This window comes from Ursus americanus, chromosome 4 (assembly GCF_024610735.1).
Source record: "Ursus americanus isolate L20-20 chromosome 4, mUrsAme1.1.p, whole genome shotgun sequence".
NCBI classification, from domain to species: Eukaryota; Metazoa; Chordata; class Mammalia; order Carnivora; family Ursidae; genus Ursus; species Ursus americanus.
The window spans coordinates 31,098,576-31,125,091 of NC_142130.1; the positions used below are offsets into that span (position 1 = coordinate 31,098,576).

At 35.1% G+C, this 26,516-nt stretch overlaps 1 protein-coding gene across 8 annotated transcripts in view; it reads left to right on the top strand.

Moving 5' to 3' along the window:
* The window catches only part of DLG1 (discs large MAGUK scaffold protein 1), a 257,721-nt gene that overhangs the window by 183,205 nt on the left and 48,000 nt on the right, over positions 1 to 26,516 (top strand). For all 8 annotated transcript variants that reach the window (XM_045812516.2, XM_045812515.2, XM_045812517.2 and 5 more), the window contains one exon: positions 13,667 to 13,769. In XM_045812516.2, coding sequence (XP_045668472.2) covers positions 13,667 to 13,769 — 103 coding nt within the window. The remainder of the gene's footprint in view (positions 1 to 13,666; positions 13,770 to 26,516) is intronic.

Sequence of the window (26,516 nt, forward strand, 5' to 3'; positions counted from 1 at the left end):
TTATTTATGTAGTACAGATTTTAATCTATTGTCTGTTTGATCTATTATTAAAAGAAATTTTTTAAGCTATCTGAATGTGATAGTGGGTTTAGCAGTTTGTCCTTGCAGCGATTTTGAATTTTTATGTCTTTGAAACTACGTTATTGGATGCATCTAAGTTTAGAATCATTACTCCTTCCTGGTGAGTTGAATTTTTTTATCATTATGTAATAATCCTCTTTATAATAATAATTTTTACCCTAGAAGCTATATTGCCTGATATTAATATGGCTCTTTTTTGCTTCATATTTGCCTCATTAAATTATCTTTATTTCACCCTCACTTGTAAATATAATTCAGTCTAAAGTGCTAGGTTGACAGCTGTTGTCTGTCAGTACTTTGAAGATACTGTTTTAAGCTATCTGGCTTCTTTTGTTGCTATTTACAAAAAAGATCTGCACTGTGTATTGTTTGCAAGTGATTTGGTTTGTTTTTCCTTTTTTTCACTGGCTGCTTTTTAAAGTCTCTTACTCTTTGGTGTACTACAGTTTAACTAAAATGTGTTTATGTCTAGCATTTTATTTATTCTGTTTGGGATTCATTGTGTTCCTGGATCAGAGGATCAGTTCCTTAATCAATTCTGGAATATTAGCCATTATTTTTTCAAATTTTGCCTTTCCCACATTGTGTGGATTCTGTCCTTCTTTAATTCCTATGAAAGGATATTATCTTTCTGTTCTGCAATCTTTTAACCCCAATTTCATATTTATCAGCTCTCTCTCCTTGTACTTAATTTCAGTTAGATCTCTTTTCTAGTTCATAAATTTTCTTCATCTGCTCTTTAAGCCAAAGCTAATTTTTTAATTTCAGAGTACCCTTTGCTTTCTAGAAATTCTTTGTGGTTCTTTTTTCAGTCTGTCTTGGTGGTTTTGTGGATTCTTTGTTATTTATAGTTTCTAATATTCTTTTAGATTTTTCCTTTAATCCTATTTATCTTTTTTTTTTTTTTAAAGACTTTATTTGACAGAGAGAGACACAGCGAGAGAGGGAACACAAGCAGGGGGAGTGGGAGAGGGAGAAGCAGGCTTCCCGCTGAGCAGGAGCTCGATCCCAGGGGCTCAATCCCAGGACCCTAGGATCATGAGCTGAGCTGAAGGCAGATGCTTAGCGACTGAGCCACCCAGGCACCCCAAACCTATTTATCTTAAGTGCCATAAATAATAGTTCTATTTTTTGAAGCTTATAGGTAACTAATACATGTGACCTGTGATAAATTGTTTTATTCTAAATTTTGCATTGTGAGTTTGTTTTCAGTAGTACTTGATAGAGTGATGGGAGAAAGAGAAAGAATAGATGGGGATGAAGAAAACCAGCCAAAACTTTATCTAACATGTAATGGCATCACTGGACTAGAAAACTAATAAAAATGCTAGGAAGCCACAGAGCAAGTCTTACACCTGTCAGCTCTTTCCTATTGGTCTTCACTGAGTGCTCAGATGCAATAAACCAAAGGTTGGGAACCAACAGAAGAGAATTGAGAAAAAATCATTCCTGACTCATACAAGGCACCTGCTCAATAAAAATAGGGACCTTGGGCAGATCTGTGAAAACCAGCCCTTGGAACTCTGTACTTGAGCTGTTAAGAGATGAGAGTGGGGGGAGGAAAGAGAGTTCAGAAAAAGCCCTTTGAGACTATGTGGACAGAGTGATATCTCCAGGACACAGCAAGCCTGGGACAGGTCTTGAGAACAAAGAGAACTTACCAACAACTCAGAAAGCTGGCAGCAGGTTTATAAAGCAGACAGTTTGAAAAATCAGTAGTTCAGCTATAAAACATTAAGTGATCCTCGTAATCTCCAGGATCTAGTGCTAGTACTCCCATCTTACGTCCCTCAGGGGAAAAAGTCGTAATCCTGCTCTCAAAACATGAAACTAAACTTAATTTAAAACTACAGTAAAATGCAGTTGTAGTTCCCTCACTGTCATGGCCCAACACAAAAGTTGTACCCTGTTCTGGAATTAAATAGTATTTGTTTCAGCCTCTATTGTTGTTTAACCTGAAATTGTCTACTTTAGAATTAAAAATTACAAAATATGCAAAAAAGAAAGAAAAGAAAACTAGTTGTCAAGGCAGAAAGCAGTCAATAGAATTAAATCAAGAGAAGGCTTAGATGGTGAATTTATCAAACAGGGACTTGAAAATAAGTCTGATAAATTCATGATGATGATGATAAATGCTAAAGAATATAGGAGAAAAGGTAGAAAATATGGATAAAAAGATTGGAGAATTTAGGCAGAGGTATCAATACTACAAAAAAAAGATCACATGGAATGGCTAGAAATAAAAAAAAAAAACCTGTCACAAATGAAAATTTTATTTAAAAGACTTAATAGCACACTGGACTCAACAAAGTGAAGAATCCATGAACTTGAGCATAGGACAGACAAAGTTTCCAAGCTGAAATATAAGGGGCGGTGTGTAGAATTTGGGAAGAAAAAGCAGACCAGAGCATCCAAGATCCTATGGAACAGTATCAGTCTAATAAGGAGGAGACAGAATCTTTGAAGACATAATGACAATTTTCTAAAACTGATGAAAAATACCAACCCAAAGTCTATGAAGCTCAGCAAATGAGACCTACTTATAATAGCTTAGAGAACTTGTCCCTTGCAAACCTACAAGAAATACTAGAAGAAATTGTTCTGGTTAAGGAGAAATTATACCAGATCTGCAGAAGGAGATTAAGAATAACAGAAAGAGTATCTGGATAAATATAAAAGATACATTTTTAAATTAAAAAAAAATAATTGTACATATTTTATAAGACTAATAGCTATTTAAAACAAAAATAATTGCCTTGTATATTAGGGTGTTACGACATGTCGAAGTAAAATGTAAGGGCACTAGAGCACAAACTGACAGGGAAAATGGAATTATACTAGTGTTTCTTATAGTTTGTGAAGTGATATAAAATTATTTGAAAGTGGACTGTGATATCTTCTATTTACATGTCATTTCTGGAGGAAGCCCTAAAATACTCCAAGGAGCTATAGTTTTAAAAATTCAATACAGGGAATAAAGTGAAATATAAAAAAAATACATGCAGCTTACAAACAAAGGCAGAAAAGGAGGGGGAAAAAGAGTAAGTAAAAAGCAATATGAAGATGTGAGATTGAGATCCAACTCTGTTAGTATCTGCATTGCATTTAACAGTCTTAATTAAGATGCAGAAATTATCAGCTTGGTTCAAAAAAAAAACCAAGACCCAAATATATACTCTTCACCAGAAATTCACTTTAAATATAAAGACTCATATGTTCTAAGTAAGAGTAGAAGAAAGTAAACTATATAAATAACATATGAAAGATGGTGTGACTACTCCTGTGAGGCAAAATAAACTTCAAGGCAAATAGTATTATTGATAAATTTTTATAATGATGAAAAACATTATTTCATCATGAAGACCTAACAGTGTTCAGTGTGCATGTGCCTAATAATTCTTTCAAAATACATGAAGCAAAAATTGCCAGAACTAAGGAAAGAAATGGAAAAATCCGCCATCAAATTGGAGATTTAAACACCTTCTTCCATAATTGATGAAATAAGTGTACAAAAGAAAAAAGAAATTTGTGTTCTTATCATTCATCATTTATAAAAATTAATTGAAATTGGATGATAGAACTAAATTTCTAGGAGAAAATAAATATACGAGAAAATCTTAGTGAACTTGAATTAGACTAAATTTCTTAAATGGACTAGGGGGCTAAGTCAGTTCAGTGGTGAAAAGAAAGTCCTTTGTAAACATTTATTTATTTTAGAGAGAGAGAAAGCACGAGCGGTTGAGGGCGGAGAAGAGAGAATGTCAAGCAGACTCCCAGCCAAGCACAGAGCCCACCGCGGGGCTCTATCTCACAACCCCCAGGTCATGACCTGAGCTGAAATCAGGAAAAGAAAATCTTTTTTAATAAATGATACAAAACAACTAAATATCTATATGAAAAAAACATGAACTTCAACCCCATCTTAGTCCAGATATAAAAATTCTACGTGGCTTATAAATCTAAGTGTAAAGCCCAAACCATAATCCTCCGAGAAGAAAACATAGGAGGATATCTTTGCAACCCTGCAGTAGAGAACGGTCTCTTGGACAAGATACATAAAATACTAACCATAAAAAGGGTGCATTAAAAAACCAAATTGGCAAGCAACAGAGTAGGAAAAAATATTCTTACTGCTTGTATCTGACAAAAGACTTGTATCCAGAATACATAAACATCTCCCACAAATTAACAATAAAAAGATTGAGTAACCCAGTTTTTTAAATGAGCAGAAGAATTAAACAGATATTTCACAAGACAAGATATATGAATGGTTTATAAGCACATGAAGAGGTACTTAACATGAGACATCAGAGAGTGCAAAAAACACAGGAAATAAAGGGATTTGTAGGAATTTAGGTGGGAGTGATTTAACTTTTCTGTATCTTGATTGTGACAGTGTCTACACAACATATGCAGTTGTCAAAACTCTTAAGTGTAAACTAAAAAGATTAATTTATTGAAGGTAAATTATGCCTAAATAAAAGGAGATACAGGTGATCCTTGAACAACACAGGGTTGAACTGCATGCGTCTACTTATATGCAGATTTTTTTTTTTTGATAAATACAGTCCAGTGTGCTAAATGTATTTTCCTTATGCTTTTCTTTTTAGGATTTATTTATTTATTATTTGAGAGAGAGAGATAAAGTGCACGAGTGAGGGGAGGGGCAAAGGGAGAGGGAGACAATCAGACTTCCCATTGAGCAGAGAGCTTGATGTGATGCGGGGTTCAACCTGAGCTGAAATCAAGAGTTCACTTAACCAACTGAGCCAGGTGCCCCCTGCCATGATTTTATTAATAACATTTTCTGCAGTTTATTGTAAGAATAAAGTATATAATACATATACAGTTGGTAAGACTTCTAGTAAAGAGTAGGCTATTGCTAGTTAAGATTTTGGAGAGTCAAAAGTTATATGTGGATTTTTAACTGTGGGGTCCAGCATATATCCCGTATCTCACCCAGTTGAATGGCTAAAGAAAAAAAATTGATGACAAACATTGGTGAGGTTGTGGAGTACTGGTAGCTCTCGTTCATTACTGTTGGGTGTATTGTACAATCACTACAAGAATTTTGGGGGAAGTTTTTGAGAAATTAAACATACAGCTAACCTTATCACCCAGATTTTACCCAAGAAATCATGTCTACAGAAACAGTTAACAGAAATGTTCATAACAGCCTTGTTAATAATAATTTAGATCTGGAAATGACTCAAGTGTCTATCAATAGTAAAATAGCTAAGTAAGTTGGAGTACATTTATACAGTATAATGCTACTCACCAATAAAAAGTGATAAACTACTGAAACACAACAACATATCATATTAACATGTGATAAAGAATATCACATTGAGTAAAAACACCACAAAAACATGTACAGTAAGATTCCAGTTACATGGTAATCATGAGTACACAATAATTTCTATTGAGAGAAGTCAGAGAGTGGTAGCTGGTGGTTGTCTGATTATAAAGAGGTACAATGAAAATTTCTGAGTTGGATGATGGAAAAGGTATATATCTTGTTTGGAATTGTGGTTTCATGGTTGTATACAGTTGTTGAAAATTCTTTCAACTGAACTGTTTCAAATTTTTACATTTTACTCCTTTTAATTTTATACTGTAATTTAAATTTTTTAAATAAGTTACAGTATGATAAGGACAAATTGGTGGAATGAGTTTGTTAAAAATAAATGTTAGACAAATTAGCTAGTTGTTTAGGGGAATAAAATTAGCTTAGAGCCTCACTTCACACTTTGTGTCAAAATAAATTTTCAGTTGGCTTAGAGTTAGGTGCAAAAAATTCAAAGCAAAAATAGGTGTTATTTTAAATTGTCCATGTGGGACAACTTTATATGGGTCACTGACATATTGCTAGGGTATGTTAGACTGACCAACACAAACTTGTTCACCCAGAACTTTCCCAGTTCTAGCACTGAAAGCCCCATGTCTGGAAGTGCCTTTAGTCTTGATTTTAAAACTGAAAATCCCAGGCAGTTCAGGCTACTTGCTCACCCTAATGTGAGTGTAAGTTACATACAGCCTTATGTTAGGGTGTATGCATTAATAGCCTTAAAATATTTATGCTTACTCATCTTCTCTAGGGAAACACCCTGAGAGCAATAGGAAAGACCGCAGGAGGAAAACATGAAAAAAGATATTCAAAACTAAAATAAAAGCCTGTTAGTTAGGAACAAAGTACCTCCTTAGACAAGTTTTCAATTCAGTATGACTTGGTTAGGATCTAAAATTCTGTATTTCTAACAAGTTTTCATGAGATACTGATGTTGCTGCTCTAGGGACCAAACTTTGTAAACTACTGTTCTAAAGACCATCCTTTTTATTGACGTTCTTAATGATAACCCGCATCACTGAGAAAAGTATAAGTAAGTTATTTGGGAAAGCATGGAAATAAATCATAGGTTTTATAAAATATTGTTTTTGATACATTTAATTTTGTGGAAGAAAGAAGCTTTTGAAATCAAGATTCATTACATATATAGAACGCTGTAGTTTTCCATTTGGTATAAATTAGGTATTACTCTTATTCCAGTTATGAGAAGTATGGTGTAGAATACAATTGACAATTTATATTTGCTAAAAATTTAGACTCATAGAATCTTAGAATCACAAGTGACCCAAAAGATTTCAGTGAAAATTCTCTCCCCTATAAAGAAAGTGAGAAAAGTGGCCAGAATTGTCAGAATGAAGTTCTTCAGAACTCTGGAATTTAACCAAAGGCTTGCAGCAATTCAGGAAGTTTATTCAGAAAAAAAAAAAAATGCCAAATCTTCGTAAGAGTGAGCTTTTGGAGTTTTAACTTGCTTAAGTCCCATCCTCTTTTCTCCAGCATCTCATTAGCCTTGAGAAATAGTCCACATTTATAATGAAAACCAGTAACCTCACAACCAGTAGAGAGCAAGAAAGTAAAACTTTCAGATCCTCTTTCCCAGAGAATTGTCATAATCTGATCTGTCTGATGGTTCTTTAAAAACCCATTTGCATAGCTCTCTGTTTTGACCTGAATCAGAGCTCCACCAGTGCAAAAGCCTTTTCCCTGGGGTATTTGTTCAAAACAATTATAGGCACATTGTGGCTGCCTGCGACATTGGATAATAGTTGGAGCAAACAGGAGATTAATCAAAAGCTTAAAAGGACAAACTAGGGAATGAGCTCTCCATTAAGGCCTTTGAAAAACTCTGACATATTCCTTGGAATCTAGGAATTTATGTTCTGGACACTGTGCATGCTCAGGAAAGACCTGAAAAGGTCCTAAACTCTCACATCTGACTGACCATGAGGCTCTGGGTGGACAGAAAGTGACAATTAAGGCAGAGTTATCAATTGCCTAGCTGTGTTTTGAAGGCATTACCCAACATGCATACAGAGCCTTTCAGCAAAGAATCAGGCATTAAACAAAATCTCTTTCCAGTCATTAACTGGCCACTTAGCTAACCAGGCAGAGACTTCATTGGCAAACACACAAAAAAATACAGATTTCATAGAAATTTCACCAAAACCAGAAAAGCCACCAAAACAACTATCATAAGCAGCAACAATAACACACCCAGGGCAGGGGACATATCTGATTTCCAGAGTTGCTACATTATATTAAGTGTCTGGTTTTCCACAAAAAAATCATGACACCTGCGGAAAAACAAGAAAATATGGCCTGTACACAGGGGGAAAAAAGCAATCAATAGAAACTGTCCCTAAGGAAGCAGAACATTGGATTTACTAAACCAAGACATTAAATCAGATATTTTAAATACGTTCAAAGAGCTAAATAATGAAAAGAAAAATAAAGGAACAGTATCTCAGCAAGTAGAGACTACCAATAAAGAGATTTGTATTATAAAAAAGAACCAAATAGAAACTCTGGAGTTGAAAAATACAATAACTGAAAAGCAGAAGTGCTCTAGACAAACTCAAAAACAGCTATGAGCTAGCGGAAGAAAAAATCAGCAGACTTAAAGATGCATCTCTTGAGATTATCCAGATGAAGAACAGGAAAAAAAATTAAAGAATGAAGAAAAATTAAGAGCCTCAAAGACTTGTGGAATATCATCAAGTTTACAGCATATACATAATGAAGTCACAGAATGACAGGAGAGCTAGGAAGCGGCAAAGATTATTTGAGTAAATAATGACCGAAAACTTTCAAAATGTGATGAAAAACATTGTATACATCTGAGAAGCTTGGTGATGAACTCCAAGTAGAATAAACTTGAAGAGATCTAATACCATGGACATATCATAATCAAACTGTCAGAAGACAAATAATGAATCTTGATAGTAGAGAGAAATGATTCATTACATACAGGGGATCTTCAATAAGATTAACAGCTGATTTCTCATCAAAAACCATGGAAGCCAGAAGACAGTAGGATGACATACTCAAAGTCCTGAAAGAAAAAAGTTATTAACCAAGGATTCTATATCCAGGAGCAAAACTGCCCTTCAGAAACAACAAATCAAGACGTTCCCAAGTAAACAAGAGCTGAGGAAGTTAATCTCTAGTAGATCTGTCCTACAAGAAATACTAAAGGGAATCCTTTAGACTGAAATAAAAAGGACAGTAGACAGTAGCCTAAATCCATATGAAGAAATAAAGAGTGTTGTTAAAGGTAACTACATAGATAAATGTAATACAGTCTAGGTGTATTTTTTGTTTGTAACTTCTTTTTTCTCCTGTCTGATTCAAAAGACGACTGAATAAAGGAATAATTTAAATCTGTGCTTATGGGCACATATTTTATAAAGACATAATTTATGTGACAATAGTATCACAAGGCAAGTAGAGGGCACAGAGTTATATAGGAGCAGAGTTTTATATACCAATGAAATTAAGATGGTATTAATCCAAAGTAGAACATTATTTAGTTATAATCCAGAGAAACCACTAAGATAAATAACTGAAAATATATATAATAAGCAAGGCAGTTAAAGTGGTATACTAGAAATTATGTTTAACAAAAGAAGGTAGAAATGGAGGAATAAAGGAACAAAAGATATCAGACATGAAGAAAATAAATAGCAAAATAGATGATACAAATCTTTTTCAATAACTACATTTAATGTAAATGAATTAAACACTCCAGTTAAAAGACAGATATTGACAGGATAGATTTTAAAAAAACAGAATCTGGGGGGCACCTGGGGGTCTCAGTCAGTTGAGTGTCTGACTCTTGGTTTTGGCTCAGGTCACAGTCTCAGGATCGTGAGATCGAACCCTGTGTCAGGCTCCACGCTCACTGGGGAGTCTGCTTGAGGTTCTCTACCTCTGCCACTACCCCTAACCCCCTTGCACATGCGTGCACGTGCTATGCCTCTCTCTCAAATCTTTAAAAAAAACAGAATCCAACTATATGCTGTCTATGACGGACACATTTTAGATGCAAAGACAGTGGTTTACTTTTCAACAAAGATTAAAACTAAAAGGTTGGAAAGGATATACTATGCAGGCAGTAATCAGGAAACACCTGGAGTGACTATACTAATATCATACAAAGAAAACTAAAATAAAAATTGTTACTAAAGACAAAGTACATTTTATAATGTATATGCTCTATAGATTACATGCAATATAGTACATAATGTATATATCATTGTTGATGAATTTCTAGAAAGACATAAATTATTGAAACTGACTCTGTATAGACCTATAACAACTAGGGAGACTGAATTGAAGAAACATTTCACAGAGGTAAGACCCCAGGACCAGACGGTTTCACAGGTACGGTTTACCAAACATTTAAAGAATTAAAACCAGTCATTCACAAACTTCCCAAAAAAGGAATAGGCATGAACACCACTTTCCAACTCATTCTAGGGGGACAATATTGTTCTTTTATCAAACCAGACAAAGACATAATAGAAAGAGAAAACAAACCAACATTCCTTACACCCTTATAGATGTAAAAATCCTCAACAAATTGCAAACTGGAGGCAGAAGGATAAAAAAATATTATATACCAGCATAAGAAAAGGACTATACACCATAACCAAGTGGAATTTATCCAAGAAATGAATAGTTGGTTCAGCATTAGAAAACCAAAGTAAGCACTGTATTAATAAAGGACATAAATGACACAGTCATCTCAATAGACACAGAAAAGGCACTTCTCGAAACCAACAGCACCACATCGTTCCCTCTGAGATCATAAACAAGACATGAGTGTCTACTCTTGTCACTTATATTCAACATTTTACTGAAGTTTCTAAACAGGGCAGTTAGGCAAGGAAAAAAAAAATAAAAGGCTTCCAGCTTTAAAACAATGAAGGAAAACTACCTCCATTTGCACATGTCATGATCTCTTATATACAGACAATCTTAGAAAATCCAGCAAAAAAGCTATTGGAATTAATAAACAAGTTCAGTAAGTTTGCAGGACAGAAAAATCACTGTACAAGAAAAAGCTTTATTTCTATATACCAACATTGAACTACCTGAAAGTGAAATTAAGAAGGGGTGCCTGGGTGGCTCAGTCGATTGAGCATCCAACTCTTGATTTCGGCTCAGGTCATGATCTCAGGGTCCTGGGATCAAGTGTCACTTCGGGCTCCCTGCTCAGCAGGGAGTCTGCTTTGAAGATTCTTATTCTCTCCCTCTGCCCTTCCCCCCTTACACTTTCCCCCCGCCCACCTCCCCACCTCTTTCCCTTTCCCCCTTAAATTAAATAAGTCTTTAAAAAAAGAGAAAGAAAACAGTTTCACTTACAAGAGTAAAATAATTAGGAATAAAATTAACAGTGTAGATAAAATGTGGAATATCTATACAGTAGAAAATTATTCAGCCATAGTAAGTAATGGGACACTGATAAATGCTGCAACAAAGATGAACCATGAAAGCATGCTAAGTGAAAGAAGCTGGACACAAATGGCCACATATCATAGTATCCCATTTATTTAAAATGTACAGAATAGATAAATCCATGGAGTCAGAAAGTAGATTAGTAGTTGCCAAGAGCTAAGGGAGAGGGGGGATGGCTGCTAATGGGTAGTGGGATTCTTTTTGAAGTGATGAAAATGTTTGGGATTAGACCATAGTGATAATTACACATCCTTTTGAAAGTACTAAGAACCACTGAATTATACACTTTAAAAGTGTGGGTTTTATGTAAATTATATATATATATATAATTATATAATTTTATATATATATATATATATCAGTTTTTTAAGTGATAGTGTAAAAAAAAAGTGACCTTAAGGCTGAGACAAATATGTGTCTCCGTGCAAGGATTTCTTTTTAAATTATCCTTGATAATGTATCTTCTGTTAAAATGGTGATATTTTAGAAAGTTTTTATAATTTGTAGTCTTGTTAACAAATTATTCTTTTTTGAATCTATACTAGATGTTTTCAGATCTTTTCTGTAGCAAAAAGATTTGGTGCTCAGGAATAATTTGTTAAAAATTATAATCTTTTCAGGACACTTGGGTGGCTCCAGTTGGTTAACCATCAGACTCTTGATTTTGGCTCAGGTCATGATCTCAGTGTCGTGGGGTTGAGCCCCGTGTTGGGCTCTGCACTCAGAGTCTGCTTTATCCCCTCCCTCTGCCCCTCCTCCTGCTTGCTCGCTCTCTCTCTCTCTCTCAGAGAAATTAAGAAGGAAGATCTTAAAAAAGAACTATAATCTTTCCTGCAATTATCTATGAAATTTTATCTTCCTTTATATTTCTTCCCTAATTTGTTTTTCAGGGAATTAGAAATTCTACTTTATGCTTTATAATTCTACTTTATGCTTCTATAATTCTACTTTATACATTGGGGTTGAGTTTTTTTTAAAGCCTTCAGCTAGAAATAATCTCTAATAAAAGCACATTACATTGTGTTACATTTCTTTAAAGTTTCTCGTATCTTGATTTTCATCAAGAACTATAGGTATTTACCCAAAGAATACAAAAAATACTAATTCAAAGGGATACATGTACCCCAATATTTATAGCAGCATTATCTGCAATAGCCAAATATGGAAACAACCCAAATGTCCATCAACTGATGAATGGATAAAGATGTGGTGTATAATATATTTATTTATTTATTTACACACACACACACACACACACACACACACACGCACGCACGCACATGCACTGGAATATTACTCGGCCATAAAAAAAAAGAGTGAAATCTTACCATTTGCAACTACAAAGATGGAGCTAGAGAGTATTATGCTAAGCAAAGTAAATCAGTCAGAGAAAAACAAATACCATATGATTTCACTAATATTATGAGGAATTTTAGAAACAAAACATGAGCAGAGGGAAAAAGAGGCAAACCACAAAGCACTCTTAACTATAGAGAATAAACTGATGGTTACGGGGTGAGGGGGGGTAAATAGGTGATGGGTATTAAGGAGTGCACTTGTTGTGATGAACACTGGATATTGTAGGGAAGTGTTGGAGACATTAAGTTGTACACCTGAAACTAACATTACGCTGTATGTTAACTAACTGGAATTTAAATAAAAGCTTCTTTTAAAAAAGTGTGTTTGATTTAACTTAGCTGCATGATGACATCCTTTATAGATAATATCAAATAACAGGTCTTTACATGGTTAAAATGTTCTTTTATATAAATTTTATAATCCCAAGAATTTCTGGGCTCGTAGTCATTTTTTTCCAAAATTGGTATATGATCTTTAACAGGTTTGAGATTTGATGTCGACAAAACACACTTTCATATAAAAATTGCTTGACAGTTCTTCCTTTCCAAAAATATTTGATCAAGGTTTCAAGCATTACTGTAGTCTATTCACTGCTGATTTTTAAGGGAAAAAAACAACTAAAGTATTTAAAGCTATTACCATTAAAATACTAATGCTCCCATGAATGTCCATTTAAGTTTTGCTAATAGTGGAAAAGGTAGTGTCTTAAGGTAGTGTGCTTGCAGTATATACTAGGTATTGGCAGCCTTTCAGAAATAAGAATTAAGTTGCTTACTTTCAAGTGGAATTTATCACCTCAGTAATTACTTCACCCAAGGGAGGGCCCTGTCTTCAAAACACGTCCCCTTGTTCATTTGATAACATTTACTCTAGTTAAATGTCAGTCTCTGAAATCTGAGCTGTTTTAATACTTTTAAATACTTGCCTTCCTGTTACTCCACAAGAACGGAAGCTTAGTTTGGGGAAGAGAATTGGAACTGAAACGAGGAATAGGAGTGAAAGTATGGTAGAAGATGAAAGGATGCTACATACAAAATGAATGTCCTTCCCATTGCTTGATTTGCTACTGAAATAAGCTGTACAAAATGATGGCATTTGTTCATATTTCAAGTTACCACATTAAGGTGTGTTTCCCAAGAGATCGGTAGACAACTTCCGGAAAACCTGGAAGAAAATGTTTTGGTTTTGCTCACTCGATGTTAAGCAAAGTATTCTTAGTGGATAAAATTGCTTTCATTGATATTAATATTTTGTTTTACTGTATGATATACTTTAGTAAATTGGAACAAGAAGATATTTTAGTGATAAAGTTATTGCATGTAATTTTTTTTTTCTGTGCCTACTCAAAGAACAGGCTATTGTGGTTTCTAATCAGTGTGAATAATTTCTTTCAAATTTAAGATTCAATTTGATTTACAGGTAAACAGTGTTGACCTCAGAACTGCCAGCCATGAGCAAGCAGCAGCCGCTTTGAAAAATGCTGGCCAAGCTGTCACAATTGTTGCACAGTATCGGCCTGAAGGTAATAAAATTCCTACTGTCTGTGTTTATTGTTTCACTTTTTAAGAATTCTTCTTCTTAATACTAAACAGTATTAAGCTTTCCAAGCTTAACATTTTTATGTTTTGATCTCTTTTATTAATCTAGTATTTGTTTAGTCTGAACCTAATTCACAACCCAGGTCAAAGTGTGTTCAGTAGGATATAGGAATTCGTTTGAGTATTTCACTGTTATTTGGATTAATTTTTAAGTGTTTATTTTTTTTAAATCTATCCTCTAACCAAACACATACCTTTACTAACTCAGTGATCCCAAAGGATCATAAAAACCATATGCAATGACAGTAGCATTGCCAAAGAAAATTAGGTCGTCCCAATTTTTTCTGACTTTTTAATTAGATTGTTTGTTAATATCAAGATTTAAGATAACGTTTATTATATAGCCTTTGTTGCTGTTTAAAATAAAGAGAAAAAAAACACAAGTTTGGTATGTAATTTCTAGATAGTGACGTTTCATGGACATGACCTAAGTTCCTAGGGGAAGAAGGTGATAATGGAAAATTCAAGGTCATTCCATATTTAAACATACGTAAAACTCTAGTGGTGTACATCAACATAACCACTTCTCCAATAAAGCCTCAGTGGAATTTAAAAAGCTTAATACCCAGAAGAATACACAGCATACAGGCTCGTGTTCATAAACAAGGTGAAGAAGGAAAGAATGATGTGACTAAAGGAGTCAGTGAAACAATTTCTAATTTAGCAACTGTTAAATTTATTATTTTTTTTCTTAGATTGGAATTTATTTTTGAAACAGAACCTAATAAATTTTTTTTAGGTAATCAAAACAGCATGTAGGGCTTTCCATGCTATTTCATAATATGTACAGTTGTAAACCTCAGCATTTTATTTTAGGTCCATTAACTGAACAGATGTAAATCCATTTGAATAATGGATAAATTCCAAATAAATTCACATTAGCCAAATAGAGACTAATATATGAAATCAGAATGCCAGTTTGTTAATTCAGTGAGAAACAAAACCTCCAGTGGGGCCACGCATGCTTTTATCTTCTAGCCAACACATTCTTGCCCTATAAGTATACTATATGGAAGCCAACTTATCAATATTTACTAAGATTGGCTTTTTAGTATTATAGAAGGGTTCTCATTTATTTACGTGCATAAGGAATATAGACTATTTAGGTATGATTAAAGGTAAGTCAATATCTGACCTCCCCCAGAAAATACATAAAAGCAACAGGGAAAATAAAACATACATGCACTTCTGCCAACAGAACTCCACCTCACATTAAGCAAAGCTAAGATGACAGATGGCTTGCTTATGCAGCTTGAGATCTGGCAGAAGCCACACAGAAAGAGGGAAGAGTAAAAACATGGAATGTTGAGAATTCTCAGTGGTGGCAGAACTTAGAATATGACAGAAAATTACTCATTCTAAAGGTGAGGAGCTTCTTTTTGAGGTATAAAAACATCATCCTTTTGGTTTTGGCAAGCATCATGGGAATTGGAGTGAACACGCTGAAACAGAAGCCATCCTTGATGTGATTTGATTTAGAGAAGTGGAGTAGTAGTATTTGGGTAAAGGAATCTGTCTTGATAGCATCAGATAATGTGACAGTCCTTTGGTTTCAAAGGCCATGAAGATACTGTGCTTCCATCCCTCCTGCACCCCTTAACTTTCTGGTTCAGCCAAATAGCTGGTCCAGCAAAATCCAACTCATTCAATAATAAGTAGTTAAAAAGTAACTGTCCTAGCATTCATACAAAGATAATAGTAAGAAGTGGAAACTGCAAAGCTTAGCAACAGGTACTTCACACACACACACACACACACACACACACACACACACACACACAAAACATTGGCATAGATCAGATGAAAATTTGATCTTAATATTTTCAACAACTAGTGCATTCATTTCTTTGAAAGACCACTAAATAGAAGTGTAAGAACTGTATGGAAAAAAACAGCTTCATAACCAAGAGATTGATTTTGAGATAGCAGAACCCAGGAAAGAAAAAAGAAAAGCAATTTCTTAAATTGAACACAAAGACAAAGAGATACTGCAGAAAAATCAATAGAGGTTAGAGGATACAAGAGGAAAAATAAAATGAAACAAGGAGAATTTTAAGATCGAGAGAAAATATTAGCAATGGAAGACTGGCAAGTATGTATATGCAATATATACATAATTAGACTTTCTAAAAAAAATTTTTTTAAGAGGAGAATGTTTGAAATTACACATTGAAGAAAATTTTACTGAATTGAAAAGAAGTGAATCTTTCTATTGAAAGGACACAAAATGATAGGAAATTGACTCAGAATCATCAAAATTCAGACATATTCTAGTTAATGTTTGCCAAGAAGGAATCTTCTGAGACACAGGTAAAAATATTGAGTTACGTTTAATAAGGAGTTAAAAATTGATTAATGGAAGAACTGCTCTAATGCTTGGTAAGCATAGACCAGAACAAGGATAGTTAACTTTATCATTTTTTATATTTAGCAGCTTTTAACTAAGCCTAATTTCCATCTATATGCCCTAGATATACTTGCCCCTGATGGTTGGTAAGGGTAGGCTACTGTTTTCCTAGGATGGGCCGTATTGAATGGGCCCAAGAATCTTCCTTTCAGATTGTCTTTTTCTGTGCTTGTACTCTTTTTCTTCTCTTTTGTTCTTTTTTGAGATTTCCATACTTCTGTAAGAACCTTTCTGATTGATACTTTTTCTTTACTTGTATTCAAAATTACTGTTCTCTTTATCCAGAGGAATTTACATTCTGCTTTGATTATTCAAGCAGCTACTATTTAGTAGGTGTTTCTGTTTCCAGGTTAGACCCTTATGTTGATGCTCTTACTAGATGTATTTTTTTTCCAAACATCTCCTGAGTATCAGACTTACTGTGTATCTTATGTGATGTCACTAGCTGTATTTCTCCGTAGTGTTTGCAATTGAGCATTCCTAAAACAATTATTTTACTATTTCAGTACATGGTACCTGCATTGATTCTTAAGGCAGAAGCCTCAGAGTCATCCTTGCCCTCCCTCCGCTTTCTCAACCTCTGTGTCAACAGATACTTCCCTAACCAAAGCCACCTCATCTGTTACCTAACCTATTCTAATAGCGTCTGACAAGTCTCCTTATTTCTTTTCTTGGTTTTCTCCAGTCCATTCTCTGTTCATCAAGCAAAGTGATCTTTTTAAATACAATGATTGCATTGTGTCATTTCCCATTTAAAACATTTTTCATTAAACTCTGCATAAAATCTAAACCCTTTCATAGGACCTGCAAGAAAGGCCCTATGTGATTGAGCACAGCACAACACATGTGATCACTGCATGCCCTCTTCTCCTTCCTTTGCTCCTTAGGCTGTAACCATACAGGTCTTCTTTCAGACCCTTTATTGCATCATAAAGTAGTCTAATTCTCTGATCATTTCTGTACTTTCTTAGAGTGTTCTTTTTCCTTGTTCTTCATATGGCTGGCTCTTTCTCATGATTCCATTTCTGATAGCGCTGTGGTATTTTTTCTTTATAACATTTAACACAGTTTATAATTAGATGTTCATTTAGGTGCCTGTTTGGTTATTATTTATTTAAACCTTGCTCTAGAGCCTTATGAAATACATACAGATGATGAGTTGGCTCAGATAACAAAGCTAGTAATAGCCAGGATTCAGTCCCCGATCTGTTATCTTCAAAATCTAGATACCTTTCACTGGGAATATTTTAAATGAGTGCTTAGTCTGGCAATGTTGATGTTTACTGTATTCTTTTACCATAGCTATGATACTGTTGCCTAATAAAAACATGGTAAGTACCAATAGAGCACAGAAGAGAGCCTTTGCCTTAGGAATTCAAAAGAAAGTACTTCATGTTGCCTGGCATGAGGGAAAAAAAACACCTTAGAGTAGGATTGGGGCTTAACTGGCAACCTAAAGAATGGATAGGATTTAGATGGGCAGAGAGAAGAAATGATGTCATAGGTTGAAAAAAAAAAAAAAAAAGACCAAAAATAGGAGAGTTAAAATTTAAAAGCAAGTTTTGGATACTTTGAAAACACCTGTCTTCCTTGCTGTATTGCTACGTATGTTGTTTATAAGGCAATGATGCTGTAGTTTTATGTTTCATTTTAATATTAATAATGTATTTTTAACAAATATATTTTTGTTATACAGCATTTTTTTTTAAATATATTCCACATCATTAGTGTGTAACTGCTATGAGGGCCAAGGATATAAGTTGAAGGCTCAGGTTTTCTTTCTCAGTGAACTGGCCATTTTAAGAAGTATAAAAGGAGTCACCTGACACTCTGCTAATCAGTCATCTCTCTGCAGTTAGTATCTTCACTTTACTAATGATGAACCCCTTGGGATTCTCTGCTTCACTGATAATCTGACATACATGTATTCATACAAACAGACAAAGAGCAAAGAGGTAAGCTTTTGGTAGGAGTAAATTTTTATCTTTAGGATAAAAGGATCTATAACTCTAATCAAACACAGGCACTGGAATTACTATGCTAGTTTTTTACTCCATTCAGAAGTTAAAAATTTGTCAAATAGTTCCTGATCTGTGTAGTTCAAGAGCTTCCTATGGGTTGGGTAATAGAATACAATAGAAAAATTGTGTGCCAGATATGGTACTAACCATGTTACATTTATTAACTCTTTTAATTCCCATAAAACCTATAAGATAGGCACTGTTATCTCATTTTACATTACAGGTGAGTAAACAAAGGCACAAAAAGTTTAAGTAATTTGCCAGTTAATACAGCTATTAAGTGGTTAAGATTTCTTCTAGCCTCTTTGTAGAGGAGGAAAAACTTTCTCTCTAACCTTTTAGTTTCACTTGCTGGGGACTGCAGCTTAAACTGACAAAAGACAGATTCACATGAGAAAAGGTTTATTTTTATATGCGTATGAGGAGCCAGCAAAAGAAGTCGGGCTCATTAATTCCTTATATACCTAACTTAGTAAGGAAACAAGAGTTGAAAGAAAAACCTTCTGTGGGAAAAACAAATAGATGTCTTTAGGAAAAACAAATGGGTTTTTAGGAGAAAGTTTGTAATAATGTTGTCTAAGACTACTAAGAGTAGTCTTTCCTTCTCAAAGTCAGAATATGCTCCAGGAGAGGGTATTTATGATAGCCTCATTAATTTTTGGTCAGATAAGGGACACTCTGGGAAGGCTTTTTTCCTGCATTTGTTGAATCTCCAGTGTCTTCAGTTTAAAATAATCCTTTTAGGGGCACCTGGGTGGCACAGTCGTTAAGCGTCTGCGTTCGGTTCAGGGCGTGATCCCGGTGTTATGGGATGGAGCCCCACATCAGGCTCCTCTGCTATGAGCCTGCTTCTTCCTCTCCCACTCCCCCTGCTTGTGTTCCCTCTCTCGCTGGCTGTCTCTCTCTGTCAAAAAATTAAATAAAATCTTAAAAAAAAAAAAAATCCTTTTAACAACTCTGGGTTCCAAGTGGGTCCCTACACCCTGGAAAGCCCTAACCTCAGATATTTTATCTCATTGTTCCTCAAGTACACTTTATGAGCTTTCAGACCTGAAATCTAAATTTTTGGTTGAGGGGCGCCTGGGTGGCTCAGTCGTTAAGCGTCTGCCTTCAGCTCAGGGCGTGATCCCAGGGTCCAGGGATCAAGCCCCACATCAGGCTCCCTGCTGGGAGCCTGCTTCTTCCTCTCCCACTCCCCCTGCTTGTGTTCCCTCTCTCGCTGGCTGTCTACCTCTCTGTCAAATACATAAATAAAATCTTTAAATTTTTGGTTGAAAAATACTGATTATATTGCAGTGATACTATAAAAGAAAAAGAGATAAAAGAAAAAGAATTAAACTTAACACGAAACTTACTTTCTCTTTCCCATTGGTTGTCTTAAAGTTGTGATTTTTTTTCCACAAGAAAAAAAAATTCCTTGAAGTTGATATTATTATTCCTAATTTTTAAGTGACTAAACTGAAATCTAGAAAAGTGAGAGGTTTGATCAGAGCCACTTGTCTGAATTCCAAAGCTTTAATTTAAATCTTAGCTACAGAGGTAGAGTTTTAACCCCAGTCTCCTCATTTTATTTCCGTTCTCTATTCTGGTAACAACCAAAGAAAGGAGAAGTACAAACCAAATGGAGACGTTGTATTGGACCAGTGGCATTTCTTTGTAAACAAGCATTTGTCATCTCTTCAGTGATTTTCTGTAGCTGATTCCTAATTAAATTTTGTTTTAGTCTCTTACTTTCCTTCCTGTATCTTTCTACCCTTTCCTGCTACCTAACCAGCCTGCCTTCTTACTCAGAACATTTCCCTTTTTCTCCTCTAAACCAGTCTTAACTATTCTCTGAGAGTTATTGTTCTCAGATGTTAAGTTCTACATTTAACTAATATATTTCATTATAGAGTACAAATGAGTTTTATTCTTCGTAGTTGGGATTGCAAGTTTAAAGAAATTGGGGGAGATATAATTTATCCCCACTCTCTTCCCCTAATTTCTTCCATCTTTTCACTTCTAGCAGGGTCAAAACAAAGATTAGAAGTTGAAAAGGGGAATAAAATGCAGAAAATCAGCTGTTAAACATTATATCTCCTCTTACAAGCATACACATATCATTTAACTTAATGGCCGGCAGTTCAGAGACTCCCTAAATATATTTCATGACAAGTGTGAAAATTTCTGAAATGCTGAATGGAGAAAACTTTCTGTATAGTAACATTTCCGTTTTCTCCCAGTGTAGCTTTCCTGTAATGAGTTGTGATATGATTTCCAGGAGAGGGGTATAAATGACTTAACTGAAAAAAGAAATTAAACTCTCCCCCCAGAATAAAACGTGAGAAAATGTATACAGGATGGATATACAGTGGAAATTGATAGAGCTAAAAGTATAAATTGATTGGAACAGACAGGAAAGAGAGGAATCTTAGCTATGTAAATGAAATGGGGGTTTAAAGGAAAAGTAAATTTGAGGAAAGTGTTGGAAGTATGTTCTGAACAGACAGATGGTTAGGAGGAATTGTTAATATTAAGTAAAGACCATAAATATGAAAATCTGAATAGAGTCAGCACTGTAAATGCACAAATTTAAGAAATTAACAGGAATTGACTTTGCTCTCCAGTATCTTAAATGTTGAATATCTGAGACTTTAACTGCTTCTTGTAGTGACTTAGTTACTTCTTAGGAGAGAGTATTGTTTACTGTAAAAAATAATGTAAAAAAAATACATGTTCTTTGTACAGAAGGTTTTTAAATTTCTGAAATATAGAATGTTTTACGTCACTAGGGCTTTCATTAATTCAACTGGCAAAATCACTGAAAACTAATAATGCTACATGAAATATAATGAACATTTCATTAAAAGCATCACAGAGCTGTTAAGGCAGTAAGGAAGCACAGACATTGCTTTTGTATAAGAGCTGTGGTATAATGGCTTACAAGAGCCAAATTGTTGAAGTTTAAGGAATTTTATGAAGTAGTTGTTAAACACAGTCATTATTAAAAATAAAATTATGGGGCACCTGGCAGGCTCAGTCAGGAGAGCCCATGACTCTTGATCTCGGAGTTGTAAGTTCAAGCCCCACATTGGCTGTAGAGATTACTTAAAAAGTAAAATCTTGAAAATGAATGAATGAACAAATAAATGTACAAGTAAGATTTTTAAAAAATTAAAATATTAAAAACAAAAGTAATAAATATTGAAAACTCATCACTTCCTAATAATTTTCTGAAACAACCATTAAAATAATGGATTGATAGAGCAGTGGGACAAATAGAAAATTAAAAATAAGATAGTAGATTTAAAGTTGAATTGCCCAGAACTAAAAACTTGGATAGCAAAACCAAAATTTATTAACAGCTCATTAACAGAACTAGATGAAAAGGTATCCCATGAACCCCAAAATACAAGCAAGTATAAACAAGTTATCAACAGCTATGAGACCCTGTAATACAAGCATCTGTACAAGGGGAAGCAGTACAAGAAGCCCAAAAGCCATCAGTACTCACTAGAAAATGCAGTGGCCAATTTGAGAACAGCACCTACAACTGTAAGGGTTTTTGCACAATTTACATTTTAAGTGCTGGGATCTACAGTCAGGTATGAGGGAGATGGAACAGTCTGGGCCCTCTGGCACATTTAACCAGTGATAGCTCCATTTCAGTTCAAACCCCCCCACCAAGAGGAACACTGAGAATAAAATCCAAATTGAGCAGGATAGGGATAATAGGGCCAAAGGAAATAGAAGGTACGGATGAGTAGGGGGAAAGTACACCACCAGGAAATCTCACGGTGTATGCGATCATATCTTTGAATATTTGTCAGAAACAACAAAAGAGGGAGCTCCAGAGCTGTGAAGATAGAAAAGCTATCCTAACCCAAAATAGTCTTATCTAAAAGTTCAGGAAAACTGGGGCACCTGGGTGGCTCAGTCAGTTAAGCGTCTGCCTTCAGCTCAGGTCATGATCTCAGGGTCCTGGGATTGAGTCCCATGTTGGGCTCCCTGCTCAGTGGGGAGTCTGCTTCTCCCTCTCCCCCCGCCCCTGCTGCTTGTGTGTGTGCTCACTCACTTGCTCTCTCTCAAAATCTTTAAAAAGAAAAGTTCAGGAAAACTAATTCCTCATAAAAATGAACAACAGAAAAGGATCAGTATTGAATCCAATGGAAATCTGTTTGAAAAATGAAAATAAGGATCAGAATAACATCTCCATAATGAAAGTATGCCAGAAAAACATGCCCATGAAATAAATGAAAAGTATAACCTTAATATTTCAAAATAAGTTAAAGAATAATTATGGAGTATATGAAAGAACAACATAAATGAGTTGATAAAACTTAGAAAATAATTAGAAATAAAGAAAAATTTTATTTCAAAAATTAAGTTTAACAAAGAGGAGAGTTTGAGCAGAGTGAGGAGGTAACACATGGGACTGGTTAGAGTTCAGTCAAGGAAGTGAGTGGTAGTAGAGTCAGAAGACTCCTTACATACAGAGAGGTTGATCCAATGAATACATATATGCTAAAAGTAATGTTATCTATAATTTTCATTTTTAGAGAAGTGCTAAATATGGAAAGGGAGAAACCAAAATATAAACCCTATAATATTAGATTAGAATTGGAGAAATTGGTATAAACATAAGGTATTCAATTTATATAAACAAATATAGTTATAAATGTGTTTTTTATATATAATATGTGTGTGTATACATGAAAGCAAGGAAACGCTCAAGGGATGATGGAGACATGTCAAAAGGACAGAATATCCAGTTTGAAAGGGTTCCCACTGGCTAAATTGAGAACAATTTGACCTAAATTGAGCAACAATTTGAGGTTATACTGCACTGAGTAAATTCGGAAATCATGAGTCTTAACTAATAAAAATTTTTGAATTAGTTGGACGTTTGATGAGAATGGAGAAGTGTATATTATTTCAATAACTTATTATTTGCAAAGGGAAAAAGTAATTTTACAGTAGAGAAACCTGGCAGATACAGCCTTCATCAAGTGCTGAAAGCTAATAACATTAGTAATGAGACAAATCAGAATTGTAAACTACCTGCTAGGGTGCAATGGAGAGAACATAACATCTTCTCCTTGATATTCCTGACAAATTTGCATAACCAGAATCTAATCATGTGGAAACATCAGACAAACCTAAAGTAATCTTCAACAGTATCAAGATTACAAAGTCAAGGGAAGACTGAGGAACTGTTGTGACTGAAAGAAACTAAAAGATCTGACAACTAAGTGCATATATGATCAGATGTGACAACTCGTCATTTCAGACTAGATCCTTTTGCTATATAGGGCATTACTGGGGAAACTTCAGTGGAGTGTGAGCATTAGATAGTACTAATGTATTGATATGACTTTTTTATTTTGATGGTTTTGTTGTTATATAAGAAAATATCGTTATTTATAGGAAATACATACCGAAGTATTCAAGGGTGATGAGACATCAAGATAGCAAGTTACTGTCAAATGGCTCAGGAAAAACAATTTGTGATTGCTTCAATCTTTAGAAAATATATTAATAAAAGAAGAGAATAAAAAAGGATTTGAGAATGACAAAGTAGACAGAATATTCAACATGTGGGCGTTTCATAGGAAAAAAACAAAACAATGCATATAAAACAAATACTAACGGTGTATAAACAAAAGAACTCTCCCAAAATTAAAAAAAAATATCAAGCTACATATCAAAAAGACATTCTATTTACCTAAGGTGATAACCAGCACTGAGAAATATTCTCATAAAATTATTGGGATTAAAAGAAAAATACACACACCCTGCCCTTCAACCCCCAGGGAGCCCCTCAGCCTCTCTGCTCTTCCTTCTCTGCCCGGCTCCTTTCTCCTGGAATCCCCGCCCTCCCAGGACTGCTCTGTCCTGTTCCATCTGTCAGGACAGCATTGAAATCGAAAACAAACTGAGAACAAACCAAAAGTTGTATGGCAGTTTTTACTTTCTGTCACTCATTTTTAACTTCAAAATAAATAATAAAATCTAAAAATAAAAACAAATACAATTATAAGAACATGTTATGAGCAACAATGTACCAACAAATTAGACAATCTGGAAGAAATGGATGCATTCCTTGAAACATATAAACTACCAGAACTGAACCAGGAAGAAATAGAAAGCCTGAACAGACCCATAACCAGCAAGGAAATTGAAGCAGTAATCAAAACTCTCCCAACAAACAAGAGCCCAGGGCCAGATGGCTTCCCAGAGGAATTCTACCAAACATTTAAAGAAGAATTAATACCTATTCTTCTGAAACTGTTCCAAAAAATAGAAATGGAAGGAAAACTTCCAAACTCATTTTATGAGGCCAGCATTACCTTGATCCCAAAACCAGACAAAGAGGAGAATTACAGACCAATATACCTGATGAACATGGATGCAAAAATTCTCACCAAAATACTACCTAATAGGATCCATCAGTACATTAAAAGGATTATTCACCACGACCAAGTGGGATTTACTCCTGGGCTGCAAGGTTGGTTCAGCATCTGCAAATCAGTGTGATACACTACATTAATAAAAGAAAGAACAAGAACCATATGATACTCTAAATAGATGCAGAAAAAGCATTTGACAAAGTAGAGCATCCTTTGATGAAAACCCTTCACAGTGTAGGGATAGAGGGTACATACCTCAATATCATAAAAGCCATCTATGAAAAACACACAGCAAATATCATTCTCAATGGGGAAAAACTGAGAGCTAAGGTCAGGAACATGGCAGGGATGTCCACTATCACCACTGCTGTTCAACATGGTACTAGAAGCCCTAGTTCTATACACCAACAACAAGGCAGAAGAAAGAGAAATTAAGGAGTCGATCCCATTTACAGTTGCACCCAAAACCTAGGAATTTATTCCTAGCTACCTAGGAATAAATCTAACCAAAGAGGCAAAGAATGTGTACTCAGAAAACTATAGAATACTCATGACATATTGTAGAAGACACAAAGAAATGGAAAAATGTTCCATACTCGTGGATTGGAAGAACAAATATTGTGAAAATGTGTATGCTACCTAGAGCAATCTACACATTTAATGCAATCCCTATCAAAACACCATTAACTTTTTTCACAGAAATGGAACAAATAATCCTAAAATTTTTATGGAACCAGAAAAGACCCTAAATAGCCAGAGGAATGTTGAAAAAGAAAAACAAAGCTGGTGGCATCTCAGTTCCAGACTTCAACTCTATTACAAAGCTGTAATCATCAAGACAGTATGGTACTGGCACAAAAACAGACACAGATCAATGGAACAGAATAGAGAGTCCAGAAATGGCCCCTCAACTCTATGGTCAGCTGATTTTCGACAAAGCAGGAAAGAATGTCCAGTGGAAAAATGTCTCTTCAACAAATAAATGGTGATGGGAAAATTGGACAACCACATGCAGAAGAATGAAACTGGACCATTTCCTTATACCACACACAAAAATAGACTCAAAATGGATGAAGGACCTAAATGTGAGACAGGAATCCATCAAAATCCTTGAGGAGAACACAGGCAGCAACCTCTTCGACCTCAGCCTCAGCAACTTCTTCCTAGACATATTGCCAAAGGCAAGGGAAGCAAGGGCAAAAGTGAACTATTGGGACTTCATCAAGATAAAAAGCTTTTGCACAGCAAAGCAAACAGTCAACAAAACCAGAAGACAACCTACAGAATGGGAGAAGATATTTGCAAATGACATATCAGATAAAGGGCTAGTATCCAAAATCTGTGAAGAGCTTATCAAACTCAACACCCAAAGAACAAATAATGCAGTCAAGAAATGGGCAAAAGACATGAACAGACATTTCTGCAAAGAAGACATCCAAATGGCCAACGGACACATGAAAAAGTGCTCCACATCACTCGGCATCAGGGAAATACAAATCAAAACCACAAGGAGGGGCGCCTGGGTAGCGCAGTCGTTAAGCGTCTGCCTTCGGCTCAGGGCGTGATCCCGGCTTTCCGGGATCAAGTCCCACATCAGGCTCCTCCGCTAGGAGCCTGCGTCTTCCTCTCCCACTCCCCTGCTGTGTTCCCTCTCTCGCTGGCTGTCTCTCTGTCACATAAATAAATAAAATCTTTAAAAAAAAAAAAAAAAACCACAAGGAGATACCACCTCACACCAGTCAGAATGGCTAAAATTAACAAGTCAGGAAACAACAGATGTTGGCAAGGATGCATGGAAAGGGGAACCCTCCTACACTGTTGGTGAGAATGCAAGCTGGTGCAGCCACTGTGGAA